The sequence below is a fragment of the Jaculus jaculus genome, chromosome 16 (genome assembly GCF_020740685.1).
Source record: "Jaculus jaculus isolate mJacJac1 chromosome 16, mJacJac1.mat.Y.cur, whole genome shotgun sequence".
NCBI lineage: Eukaryota > Metazoa > Chordata > Mammalia > Rodentia > Dipodidae > Jaculus > Jaculus jaculus.
The window spans coordinates 65157054-65170153 of NC_059117.1; the positions used below are offsets into that span (position 1 = coordinate 65157054).

Below are 13100 nucleotides of genomic sequence, written 5' to 3' on the forward strand. Positions count from 1 at the left end.
TCATCTGTCATCCATCTGTCACCTGCTGTCTCTGTCTATCTATATATCAATCCATTCATCCATCCATTTACTTATCGTGACATGGCGATTGCACCCAGGGCCTCATGCATGATTTAAAAAGAAGTGCTCTACCACTGAGATAGAGCCTCAGGTTCCTTCATTATCAACCTGACTCCTGAGCTATCTTTTAGTTCTTCACTATGCTTTAGGGATGTACATTTTTTTATTCTATAGTACCACTCACACTTAAAATTTAAGTGTCCTTGGTAATGCTTTCCACCTCACACTTACTTGTATTGTCTGAAGGCATTTCCCCTGTTATTCTCCAATGACAAGAAATAAAGGCACATGACTCATTGTTTTACTATGGCATCATTACACTAGGAATATTGCATTGGACCCTCTTCATAGATGACATATGGCAATGAGTGAATAAGTTGACAAATTGAGTTAGGAACTAACAATTATGACCGATAATCAGATGAGAAGTATTGTCAACCTGTTCACTACAACTCATAGTTATCAAATGTGCCTGTAACTTTGTGGTTATTTCTAGATGGTATGGGTCAGTCCTTTAATGTGGATGGTTAGTTTTATAACTATGAAGAACATTCTCAATCTGATCAAATGCCTTACTGAATGATTTGACTTTCTAACTTGGTAAATAATCATGAAAATATTCTGCAGATGAATTCATACTTTAAATAGACAGAGTCCACTCTAAGGAAAGACCTTAACATTGTTCAGTAATAATTTAACCATACTGTACCAACCATCATGTGCCAATCATGTTCATAGTTTTGTGCCCCGAGACCCTAACTTCAGATTACTCTTAAACAAGAAGTGGACGGGAGAGAACCTGCCAACAATGCGCTTGATATTAGTTGAATGATTTTATTTTATTATGATTATTATTATTATTATTTTTTTTTTTGGTTTTCCGAGGTAGGGTCTCACTCTAGCCCAGGCTGACCTAGAATTCACTGTAGAGTCTCAGGGTGGCCGTGAACTCACGGCGATCCTCCTACCTCTGCCTCCCGAGTGCTGGGATTAAAGGCCTGCGCCCCCACACCCAGCCTGTTGGATGATTTTAATTTATGGTCTTATTCAGACATTTGTAATGATGGCCTTTTATTTTTTTTTTATGATTTTTCCCAACTCCTACTTCTCTCCTTATGCAGCTGAACCACCACACTATGGATGGGAACAAATCCTTCCCCAGTGACTTCACCCTTGTGGGCCTCTTCACCCACGGCAAAGCCTCAGGCGTCATTTTCAGCGTTATCTGTGTCATATTCTTTATGGCCATGATGGCCAACGGAGTCATGATCTTTCTCATCCACGTGGATGTTCACCTCCACACACCCATGTACTTCCTCCTCAGCCACCTCTCCTTCATCGACATGATGTATATCTCCACCATTGTGCCCAAGATGCTGACTGATTACCTCGCGGGGAAGAAGACCATCTCCTTTGCTGCCTGCACAGCCCAGTACTTTCTGTACATGGGCTTCGTAGGAGCCGAGTTCTTCCTGCTGGGACTCATGGCCTATGACCGCTACGTGGCCATCTGCAACCCTCTCCGCTACCCCATCCTCATGAGTCGGCGTGTCTGCTGGTTGATCTTGGCCAGCTCTTGGTTTGGGGGTGCTTTGGACAGTTTCCTCCTCACTCCCATCACCATGAGCCTCCCATTCTGTGCCTCCCACAAGATCGACCACTTCTTCTGCGAGGCCCCCACCATGCTGCGGCTGGCCTGTGGTGACAAGGCGGCCTATGAGATGGTGATGTACATCTGCTGCGTGGTGATGCTGCTGGTCCCCTTCTCCGTGGTGGCTGCATCTTATGCCCGGATCCTCGTCGTGGTGCACGGGACGAGATCAGCCGAAGGGAAGAGGAAGGCCTTTGCCACCTGCTCTTCCCATGTGCTCACTGTGACACTGTTCTACGGGGCTGCCTTATACACCTACATGCTTCCCCAGTCTTACCACACCCCGCTCAAAGATAAGGTCTTTTCTGCCTTCTATACCATCCTAACCCCGTTGTTAAACCCTCTTATCTACAGCCTGAGGAACAGAGATGTAGCAGGGGCTTTTGAAAGGGTGATGGGGAGGAGCAAAAGGGGCCTGCAGTGTGGCAAATGAGAAGCTAAAACTCCAGTGCCTACCTAGGGGCATCGGGGGTAAATCCATGAATAACATGGGTGATGCTGGCTACAACTTCAAAGGCCAGCTCCATGAATTGCAGCGCCCGCAGTGCCTGCATCAGAATGCCAAGTCACAGCACCATTCACACACAAGTAATCCAGGGCTCTGTCAGGGCCACCTGGGCGCTACTTCCACTCAGTTTCATTCTTCTCTACTAACTCTCTGACTGCAATTCATATACACGAATGTCCCCAAGTGTCTGATTATTATGACATATCCATCTTCCCTGGCCTCATAAGAACTTCGATAATATTATTTAAATGACTCATTTGATAGACTTATGAAACATTTAAGAATGACAACATTTGAAAGAGAAAGAGACTACAGCATTATAAAACTTAACATGGTGTTGAAGTTTTCTCCCGTAAGCTGAGTTTGGTTGGGTATTTGTTAACAAGAAGATAAGTTTCTTATTTGGCTTACAGCCTCAAGGGGAAGCTCCACAATGGCAGGGGAAAACATGATATGAAGAGAAGCTGGACATCACCTCTGCCACAGCAGATGTGTGGTGGGTTGATTCAGGTGCCCCCCATAAACTCAGGTGTTCTGAATGCTTGGTTCCCAGCTGATGGAGATTTGGGAAGTAATGCCTCCTGGAGGGAGTGTATTGTTGGGGGTGGGCTTAAGGGCTTTATAGCCAGTTTCCCCTTGCCAGTGTTTGGCACACCCTCCTGTTGCCGTGGTCCACCTTCTGTTGGCCAGGGGGTGATGTCCACCCTCAACTCATGCCATCGTTTTCCCCTGCCATCATGGAGCTTCCCTTCGAGCCTGTAAGCCAAAATAAACCTCCTTTTCCCAGAAGCTGCTCTTGGTTGGGTGATTTCTACCAGCAATGCGAACCGGACTGCAACAGATGGAAATGGCAACTAGAGAGTGGGCTGAACTCTGGCAAGGGGAGGCTGGCTATAAGACCCATAAGCCCACCCTCAGCAGCACACCTCTTCCAAGGGCCCACCTCCCAAATTTCCACCAGCTTGGGACCAAACACAAGAATTTATGGGGATATCTAATTCAAACCACTACACAGAGAATAGACTCACATTGGGATTTATGCAACCCATACATTCCTTTCGTGAATAGCAATTTAAAAATGCCTCTTTTATTTAAACTTCATTTGTGTGTAGTATGTGTGGTGTCTGCATGCAGTATGTGTACATGGCGTCGTGTGTGCAAGTATAATGCATGCACATGCAGGTGTAGATGCATGCTCTCCGTGCACAAACCTGTGGATGAGCAGAACACTGCACCTTTCACCAAACCTGGAGCTGCCATTTTCAGTCAGGCTGGCTGACCAGTGAGCCCCAGTGATTCTCCAGTCCCCGTCACCCACAGGACTGGGCTTTCAGGTATGCATGGCCCCACCAATCTTTGGGTGTGAGTGTTGGGGATGAAACTAAAGCCCTGTCTGACCCTCATGGTTGTGCAAAAAGCATTCTCACCCCTGAGCCACCTTCCCAGCTCCAAATCACGTGTTTTGTATTATATATACATACATACATACATACATATACATATAGATAGATAGATAGATAGATAGATAGATAGATAGATATGATCTTTGAATTTTTCAAAGTGTTCTGTTGTGGTTTTTATTGATTACAAAGAAATGTGCAGTGAGGGGTAGTTGGGAATGAAGAGATCAATTATAGTTATTTCTATAGAAATATAGTTATAACTATAGAAATATAGTTATTTCTATAATCATGTCATCCCAACTTCTTCCCCAAGATCACTGATTCTTGGAGCCCCATTGTAGACATTACTGGTGGGAAAGATGTTTCTAGTCCCATTTCCTTCCAAAGAAGGAGCCACGAATGTTCTCTTTTCAATAGAACTGGCCTTTGTAACACAAAGTGAGGAAGAATTATATACTGACTTTTAAAAAAAATTAAATATTTATTCATTTGCAGTCAAAGAGAAAGGGGGAGAGAGAAGTAATGGGCCTGCCAGGGCCTCCTGCCACTGGAAATGATCTCCAGATGCATATGCCACGTTGAACGTATGGCTTTATGTGGGTCCTGGAGATTTTGACTGTTAGACTTTGCAAGCAAGTACCTTTCACTTCTGAGCCATCTCTCCAGCCTCTTTATCAACTTTTCATTAGCAAGTTACATGTATAAAACCCTTTTCAATGATCTAGTATTATTTCCAGTTTAGAGAAGTGTGGCCGTTGGAGACACATTTGTTGTAGACCCTGGGATAACTCTGATGGGATTTGTGCTCTTATCTGTTGGGTTCAGTGTCATACACTGGTCTAGATAATGATAGGTTTGATATTTACTTATTTGGGGCATGAGAGAAGAGTGAGGGGGACCCTACCAGATCCTCTTAACGCTACAAATGATCTGCAGATGAATATGCCATTTTGTGCATGTGACTTTACATAGATACTGAGGAATTGAAACCAGGCTGTCAGCCTTTGCAAGAAAGCACCTTTAATTATTGAGTCATCTTTCCAGTCACAAATAGCTATGCTTCTTACTGTACTGAAAATATTGCTGGGTGTCACATAAAAACTTTAGTCAAATGGAGCAATTGCCCTGGAGTCAGGGAGAGACAATGTGAGGTTTTAGTTCCGCCTGGCTCATGTTCATCCATAGATGTGTCAGGGTGCCTCTAATGTGTCTCTCTTGCTGGAGGTGAGGATCAGTTTCCCTCAGGCTTCATTATTCTGGTAATGTAGAATAGCGTGCCTCCCAGCTCTGACTCCAGCAAGACTCTGCAGTCTTCTCCCACAGAAGGCAGACCTAGTGAGCGTCACACAGGGAATGACTCCTGGTTCCACACAGCCTCCATGGGACACCATGCTCTTGGATTTTGAAGAGCTTTTGAGCAGCATAAAGTTTTCCACAGATGTGTCCCGAGGTAAACTTGTTACAGAAGCGGGAGTCTATGATTTTCTGTGGAGATCAACATCTGAGATGAATCCCCATGGGCAAGATCCTGCCCAAGAGACATGGTAGGACCAGCCTCGGGCTTGGCATGTAGAAGACGGGCCAGGAGATCACCAGTGCCACTTCTCCGCTCACACACTGCATAACCAGGTCTCTGTTTCCACTTCGTAAGTCTCAGTCACTTCACATGAGATGGGAGTGACGAGGTCTTTCTGTTGCCCTGTATCTGATGGACGAGGGACGTTGATACGGGCTCGTCAGCCTCACAGCCTTTCTGTCACTCACGGTGCTTAGCTATCCTTGCTTTGGAAAGTTGCTCTGTCCAGTGGTCTGAATGGGACTGCAACTGTCTATATGGGTCTCTCATCAGCAGATGTTGTCACAGTGCCTTTGTAGCTCGTTTCAACTCTTTTGGTAACAATTTATTTATTCATTCATTCATTCATTCATTCATTTATTTATTTATTTATTTATTTATTTGAGTGCGACAGACACAGAGAGAAAGACAGATAGAGGGAGAGAGAGAGAATGGGCGCGCCAGGGCTTCCAGCCTCTGCAAATGAACTCCAGACACGTGCGCCCCCTTGTGCATCTGGCTAACGTGGGACCTGGGGAACCGAGCCTCGAACCGGGGTCCTTAGGCTTCACAGGCAAGCGCTTAACCGCTAAGCCATCTCTCCAGCCCTTTTGGTAACAATTTGATAGTAAATATCCAAAACTCATAAAGCTCCAGGCCATTAATTTTGCATGGACATTTATGCTAAGAAAAGATTGTGAAAATTAAATGATGTATGCATCCAAAGGTCTCTATCCCAGTTTTATTTTATTTTTTAAATTGTTTTATTGGCCACCTCAGTTCATATATGCAATGTATCCTGATCATAATCTCTTCCCGACACCCTCTTTGCCCCCCTTCCTTATCCTCCAGCCTCTGTGCCCTTTATTTTCAGCTAGTGCCTCTTCTATTTTGATGTCATCGTTACTTTCTTTTGCCCTTATGTTACACAGGTTTTGTATAAATAGCATCAGTCACTGAGGTCATGAATGCAAAGACTCAGTGTTCATATTCAGAAAATAAAGGGTATGGCCAACTTAGTGGCATCTCTAATTAGAATAAAAGTAAATGGTGGTAAATCCATTAGGTGAGATTTCAAGTAATATTACTGTGATAGTTTGCATGGCTGTCCCCCCAGATATTCAGGACTTTATTAAATCTTATAATTTAGATCTCCAGACACCTGGCTGGAAGAGGTATCACTGTGGGTAGGTCCTAGAATCCAGCCCTAAGGTCTAGGGGTGGATTTGAAATTCCAGTTTAAAGATATGCAAAGTGTGTGAACTTCGGAGTTCCTGAAGTCTGCTTGCTTGTGCTGGTGTGTTAGTGATGGCATCTCTCTCTCTCTTTCTCTTTCTCCTTTTTCTCTTTCTCTTTTTCTTTCTCTCTCTCTCCTTGGTCTTATAAAAGGGGGCTAGCTTCTTCTGTCATTATGGAATTCCCCCTGGATCTGTAAGCTTCAAATAAATTTCCTTCCTCCCATAACTGTGCCTGGTCTGGAAGTTCATCCCAGTGACCTGAGCCTGACTGCTACAGAATTGGAGTGGAATAGAAGAATTTGACCATGAGGGTTTTGGTTTTTTAGAACTGTTATTTTGGATGAACAGGCATGAACTTGCTTGCAACTGAGGATGGCTTCTAAAGCAATAAGCCAAGTTTTATGGACTATTCTGCTGAGAGTTTGAAAACGTCAAGTGCACAAAGAATTGTATTTGGAAGCTTGGCTTAATAACTCTCTAAGGGGAAGGAAAGACTGCAGAGGACTTTGTTGAAACTGGGCTGCTGGCATAAGGGCTGGCTATATTCTGCTGCCCAGGCCCAGACAATTTGATTAAGGTTAAATTTGCAATGGACTGATATGCCTAGCTAAAGATATGGGACTGAGAGATACAAGATTTAAAATTGGAAAACCTCAAGCAAGTTTAAAATTACTGGCATGTCTAATTTGACTGGAGGCCTGCTCCATGGGAGGGAATACATCTCTGATACTGAAAACCTACAACAGGGGTAGTAATGAGCCCTAGGGGTATAACGTCTGCTGCTGTCTGGATAAATGTATATACTATGCTCACCAAACTGCCCAGTAAGCCCTTTCTTAATGTTCATACCCATATATTAATGCTACTATCACTTTTGGTTAGAGAGCCTTCTCTTTTCAGATGGCAGTGACCTTGGGATGACTCAGAAGGCATCATGGTGCTGAGAAGTGACAGAGGAGTGCTCAGCACTGCAATATCTCTATCATACCTTCCAAGGCTCAGGGTCCATTGTGGAAGAGGGGGCAGAAAGAATGTAAGAGCCAAAGGACTCTTTGTAGGACTCCATACAACATGCTCCTCCAGACACAAAATGGCCTGGCTATCCATGACCTTCACAGTGCCTGAAACTACCTGCACAAGACCATCGTAATAGGAGGCAAAGATCATGACATCAAAATAAAAAAGAGACTCATTGAGAAGGGGAGGGGATATGACGGAGAGTAGAATTTCAAAGGGGAAAGTCAGGGGGCGGGGAGAATTACTGTGGGATATTGTTTACAATCATGGAAGTTGTCAATAAAAAATAAAATAAAATTACTGGCATGGAGACTGGTTGCTGAAGATGCTGTTGTCAAACACACTAGCAATCATAAGGAAGATGGCCCAACTGCTTTACCTTTAAACAATGGAGAGAATGGCTGGGGTGATTCCACCCTAGAAAGATTGAATGGTAGGAATGAAAGGAGATATCCATAAGGAACAAACCTGCTCTTCAAAGTCACTGACTTATTTCATCCCTGAGTTAACAATATGGCTGCGTCCTGCACACTGGTATAAGCTTCAGAAGCACCACTGAGACACGGCGTGAGGCAGGGCATGATGACCCTGATAGGCTGGCAAAGCCACTGGAAGATAGGCCATGTTTTGCAGTGGAGACCCAAAGATGTTTTGGATATACAAGGATTATTGAGTGCTACTGGCCTGGGATGGAAGTTTTCTCTGGCTATTCAGCCAAGTGGAGGTGCAGAATTGAAAAATCCAGAGACTGACAGTCACTGATTACGATACCTGACTTGAACTATAGATGTTTGAAGTTTGCTTGATGGTTATTGAGCTTGCATTGTTCCGGTCTCTCCTTGCTGTGTCTTATAGCAGTTGAAAATGTTTAGTCTGTACACTTATATGTTGAAAATGTATAACTTGTTTTGATTTTATAGGACTCACAGCTAAGAGACTAACCTAAATGTCAGATGAGACTTGGAAGCTTAGAACTATCTTAAGCTGGTAAAGACTGTGGAGACCTTTGAATTTGGACTGAACACAATTTACAGTGTAGGTGGTTATGAATCTATTGAGAGCCAGAAACAGAATGTGGTAGTTTGAATGGATGTCCCATAGTGTAATTGTGCCTGGCACGGAAGTTCATCCCAGCGACCTGAGCCTGACCACCACAATTACCAGTTCTGAAGACTCCACCAGCATGGACAAAAGGAAGCTGAAATTCCTTATGTGTAGCTCGTTAACTTGTGTGTAGAGGAAAAGATATTGCTGAGAAATTAATATTGGGAATGTTAATGGTCTTTTCCTTTAAACATGGTGAAGAATGTGGATTTTGGAGGTATAGAAAGTTACTGTTTCATATCTACAAAGTATGCTAAATATTGCCTCAGAGCCATAAGAAGGCTTGGGAAACTGGTGGTGGCGGTTTTCGCTTGTATCATGCTTTTAAGTTTTCAAAGGATTTCTAGATTCTGTCAGTTACAAACATAAGCTAGAAAGAAAGATTCAAGAAAATGAGTTTTAAAAATATTTTATTTATTCATTTGCAAGGACACACACACACAGAGATAAAGAACTCAGAGAAGGAATCAGCCCAGGCCTCTAATCCAGTGCAAATGAGCTCCAGATGCATGTGCTACTTTGTGCATCTTGCTCTACAGTACTTGTTGTACTGGGGAATTGAATCCGGGTTGTTAGGCTTTGCAGGCAAATACCTTAACTACTGACAAACTTAATTTTTAAAATACATTTTAAAATATTTTTTAAATACCAATGTCAGACAGCTCCTGGTGGGAGCGGCCAAGTTCCTGCAGGAGGACCTCGAGCTCTTCTCAGGAATTGTGTCTGACCTGTTCCCCTTCGTCAAGAAGGAGGAAACTGGCCATGGCATCCTGGACCAGGCCATCCGTAAAGCCTGTGAGAAGAGCAACCTCAAAGATGTGGAGGGTGAGGTGCCAGCCCCAGATTCCTGCAGACCCATGGTGTCCCAGTCTAAAGAGGGCCTGGCCCAACCACCTTGGAGCCCAGGGTTGGAGACAGGGACAAGGGCAGTGCTGTCGGAGGTTCCCTCTCACTAAGATGCTACTGGGATCCCCTTTCTGAGGCCTCAGATTGAGGTCCTCCTGCCCACCCAAGGAGCCATCTCAGCCCGTGGTCCCCTCTCCAGCTTCACTTCATCTGGTGCTGGCTCCTTGCTGACAGAAACCACCATCTCCTGTCCTCATCTACGTAGAGCCTGGTCAAAGAGGAGGACCTCTCAGCCTGGGCACACACATCCGTGCATCTTGGGCTCTCGTCCCCATAGTCCCTGGTGCAGCTTCCACCTCCTCTCTTCTCAGTCCCTCCCAACAGGTCCTCAGGGGCGGGGGTTCCCCCCGAAGTTATGTCTGGTCACATGGGCCCTCCTCTGGGGCCTGAACAATTAACACAAGACCTCAGCCTTGCAGGGCCCTCACCTAGAACCTTCCATGCACAGCGTTACATGAACACCTTCTCTGATCATGTCCCGGCCCTGGTTCTGGCAGCCTCCTCTCTGCCTCAGCCTTAGGTGACCTTTGCCATCCCTGACGAACTGGACCCTGTCCCTTTGGCAGGAACCCCTGGGCTGGCGGTGCTCTAACACCCCCTTGAGCCTAAGCAATGTACCCATTCCATCTGTACGAGCCCTACAGTTCCTGTCTGGCAAGAATTCTGTCCCTTAGATTTCACCTTATAAGACCAGCACTGAGAGACTGCTTAGTGTCAAGGCACTTGCCTATGAAGCCTAAGGAGCCAAGTTTGATTCCCTAGTACCCATGTAAGCCAGACGCACAAGGTGGCACATGTGTTGAGTTCATTTGCAGTGGTTAGAGGTCCTGGTGTGCCCATTCTTTCTTTCTTAAATAAATTATTATTAATATCATCATTATTATTATTATTTATTTGGTTTTTTCAAGGTAGGGTTTCACTCTAGTCCATGCTGACCTGGAGTTCACTACTAGTCTCAGGATGGCCTTGAACTCACAATGATTCTCCTACTTCTGCCTCCCAAGTGCTGGGATTGAAGGCTTGTGCCACCATGCCCAGCTAAATAAATAAAATATATTTTTTAAAAAAGACCAGCACTTACTGAGGCCACTGCTGTCTGGAGCCTGAGCGGTATTGTAGACAAAGTTGGTTCAGGGCCTGTGATGACTGACCAGAAGGTGTTAAAGAACAGTGGTCACAATCCCAATACTGGCCGATACCTGAAGAATTTCTATTCTGTGCCAAGCTCTGCTTAGGGCTTCACCTAGTGGCTATACTTATTTTATACATGAGGAAACTAAGGCTTGAAGGTCATACAGGCTAGTGACAGAGCTAAGGACGCAAGCACGTGCTCTGACCTCTGATTTCCTGTACCTTGTCCCCAGGCTTCCTGACCAAGAGCATCCAGTCGAATGAGACCACAGTGATGCAGCATGACCTCATGCTTCTTGGAGCCAAGTGAGGTTTTTCTGAGCCAGGCTTGTAACTCAAGAGGGTGACTGGCAATGGGATATGGACGCCTGGAGGTCTTAACTTGCATCGCAAGCTGCCTGAGTTCATTTTCCATTGGGCTGTGTCGAGGCAGAGCTTGCCACATTGAGGCAACCTTGATGTGGGCTCCTTAGTTTTGTGGTGGCTGGGAGGCTGGGCCGTGGCAGTTGAGCCAGGAGGACTTTGCAGGCCCTGACTCCCCACACAGAGCGACAGAAACGCAGCAGGGGAAGTCAAGGGCAGCATGACCTCTAGTCGAGAACCAGCTCCCTCGGGCCCGGAGCCCCATGACCCACCTTGGGACTTTCCGCATGGTCCTTGCCCACTCCATAGCCCAGTGAACGAAGATGATTGCCAGCCCAGTGCAGATGCCAGGCCACGGCCCATGCCCTGTCCACTATCCAGGGCACTGCGGCGCTTCAGTCTGGGGGGGCCTTTCTCCGCGATTCCCCTGGTTTAGACCCCAGTGGTCCTGGGCTGGACCTCAACCTTCAGCCTCACAAACGCCTGTACCCATGGGGCAGGAGCAGCAGAAGGCTGTGGGTAGTTATGCTTTTACACAAGTGGTTCCAGAACAGAATAATTTTAGCAAGTTTCTTAAAAGCAAAGTGGACTTCGGGGTCTCAGGGTAACATGGCACTAAGTACCAAAGAAAAGTATTTACTCCGCCATTTCTTTTGGTTCCTTTTTTTTTTCTTTTTCTTTTTGGAGGGGGACAGAGTTTTGAGGTAGGGGTTCACTCTAGTCCAAGCTGACCTGGGATTCACTATGTAGTCTCAGGGTGACCTCAAACTCAACATGATCCTCCTACCTCTGCCTCCTGAGAGCTGGGATGAAAGGAGTGCGCCGCCACGCCGGAGTCTTCTGCCATTTAACTAACTACATGTAATTGGCTCATAAGTGTATTGCATTTTGCAATATCCCATCTGTTTTCACCCTGGTTCAAATGAGTCTCAAACAATATAACATTTTTTAAATTAACTAATTTATTTATTTGAGAGAGCAAGAGAGGGTAAGAGGGAGAGAGAGCTATATACTATTTTAATAATTTCATCTCTATATCTTTCTATATTAAAAGATTGCAGGCTGGAGAGATGGCTTAGTGGTTAAGTGCTTGCCTGTGAAGCCTAAGGACCCTGGTTCAAGGCTCGATTCCCCAGGACCCACGTTAGCCAGATGCACAAGGGGGCACAAGTGTCTGGAGTTTGTTTGCAGTGGCTGGAAGCCCTGGCGCGCCCATTCTCTCTCTATCTGTCTCTTTCTCTCCCTCTCTCTCTGTCACTTTCAAAGAAATAAAAAGTGAACAAAAATTAAAAAAAAAAAAGATTGCAATAGTTCTTGCATGTGATTTTTAGATTTATTTCCAGATATTGTGCCTCAAATTCACAGTTTGAAGATAGTTGAAACCTTTCCAAGGTGAACCCCAGTGTGTTGATTTAGGTCATGGGGATGTGCTCTGGGCAGGGATGCTGATACACTAAGGTCTGACTCTATCTGGCTCCAGCCAGCATCATGTGAACAGCTCACTCCACCACGTGCTTCCCGCCACCATTTAAAGCAGCAGGGCTGAGCCGGGCGCAGTGGCACATGCCTTTCATCGCAGCACTCAGGAGGCAGAGGTAGGAGGATCGTTGTGAGTTCAAGGCCACCCTGAGACTCCAAAGTGAATTGCCACATTAGCAAGTGGACACTGGCTACATCACCCATAGGCCTGCCCTCAACAATACACTCCCTCCAGGAGGTGTCAATTTCCAACTCGCCATCAGCTGGGAACCTAGCATTCAGAACATCCAGGTTTACAGGGGACACCTGAATCAAACCACCACAGGCACGTTATGTGTATGATCATACTTTGTTTACGTTCTCCATGGTCACCAACCCTCCTCATCTCCTTCCCCCAGAAGACCTTTTCCTGCTTTAATGTTAGATTAAATTTAGGCTCCACATGGGAGAGACGACATAGGATATTTCCTTCTCTTTTATTTTTACCCTTTATCTTCTGAAATCTTTCTGTGTAAGAGGGAAAATGTGATATTTGACTTACTGTGTCTGGCTTATTTAATTTACCACAATGATCTCTAATCCCATCTTTTTTTTCTTTTTTTTCCTGAGGCAGGGTCTTGCTGTAGCCCAGGTTGACCTAGAATTCACCATGTAGTCTCAGGGTTGCCTCAAATATGTGGGGATC

At 45.3% G+C, this 13100-nt stretch overlaps 1 protein-coding gene across 1 annotated transcript; it reads left to right on the top strand.

Annotated features, from left to right (window-relative positions):
• The first annotated feature begins 1196 nt into the window (after positions 1-1196).
• On the top strand, positions 1197-10883 carry LOC101611120 (olfactory receptor 2T6-like). Its single transcript, XM_045135667.1, has 4 exons — positions 1197-2102; positions 4232-4240; positions 9199-9361; positions 10807-10883. Exons 1-4 carry the CDS (start codon positions 1197-1199, stop codon positions 10881-10883), a joined length of 1155 nt encoding a protein of 384 aa, XP_044991602.1.
• Positions 10884-13100: the final 2217 nt, after the last annotated feature.

Bases quoted from the DNA above. Each gene is read 5' to 3' on its own strand.
- LOC101611120 (XM_045135667.1), top strand. From the start codon at position 1,197: ATGGATGGGAACAAATCCTTCCCCAGTGACTTCACCCTTGTGGGCCTC. The intron at 9,362-10,806 runs GTGAGGTGCCAG...CCTTGTCCCCAG, and splicing joins CAACCTCAAAGATGTGGAGG to GCTTCCTGACCAAGAGCATC.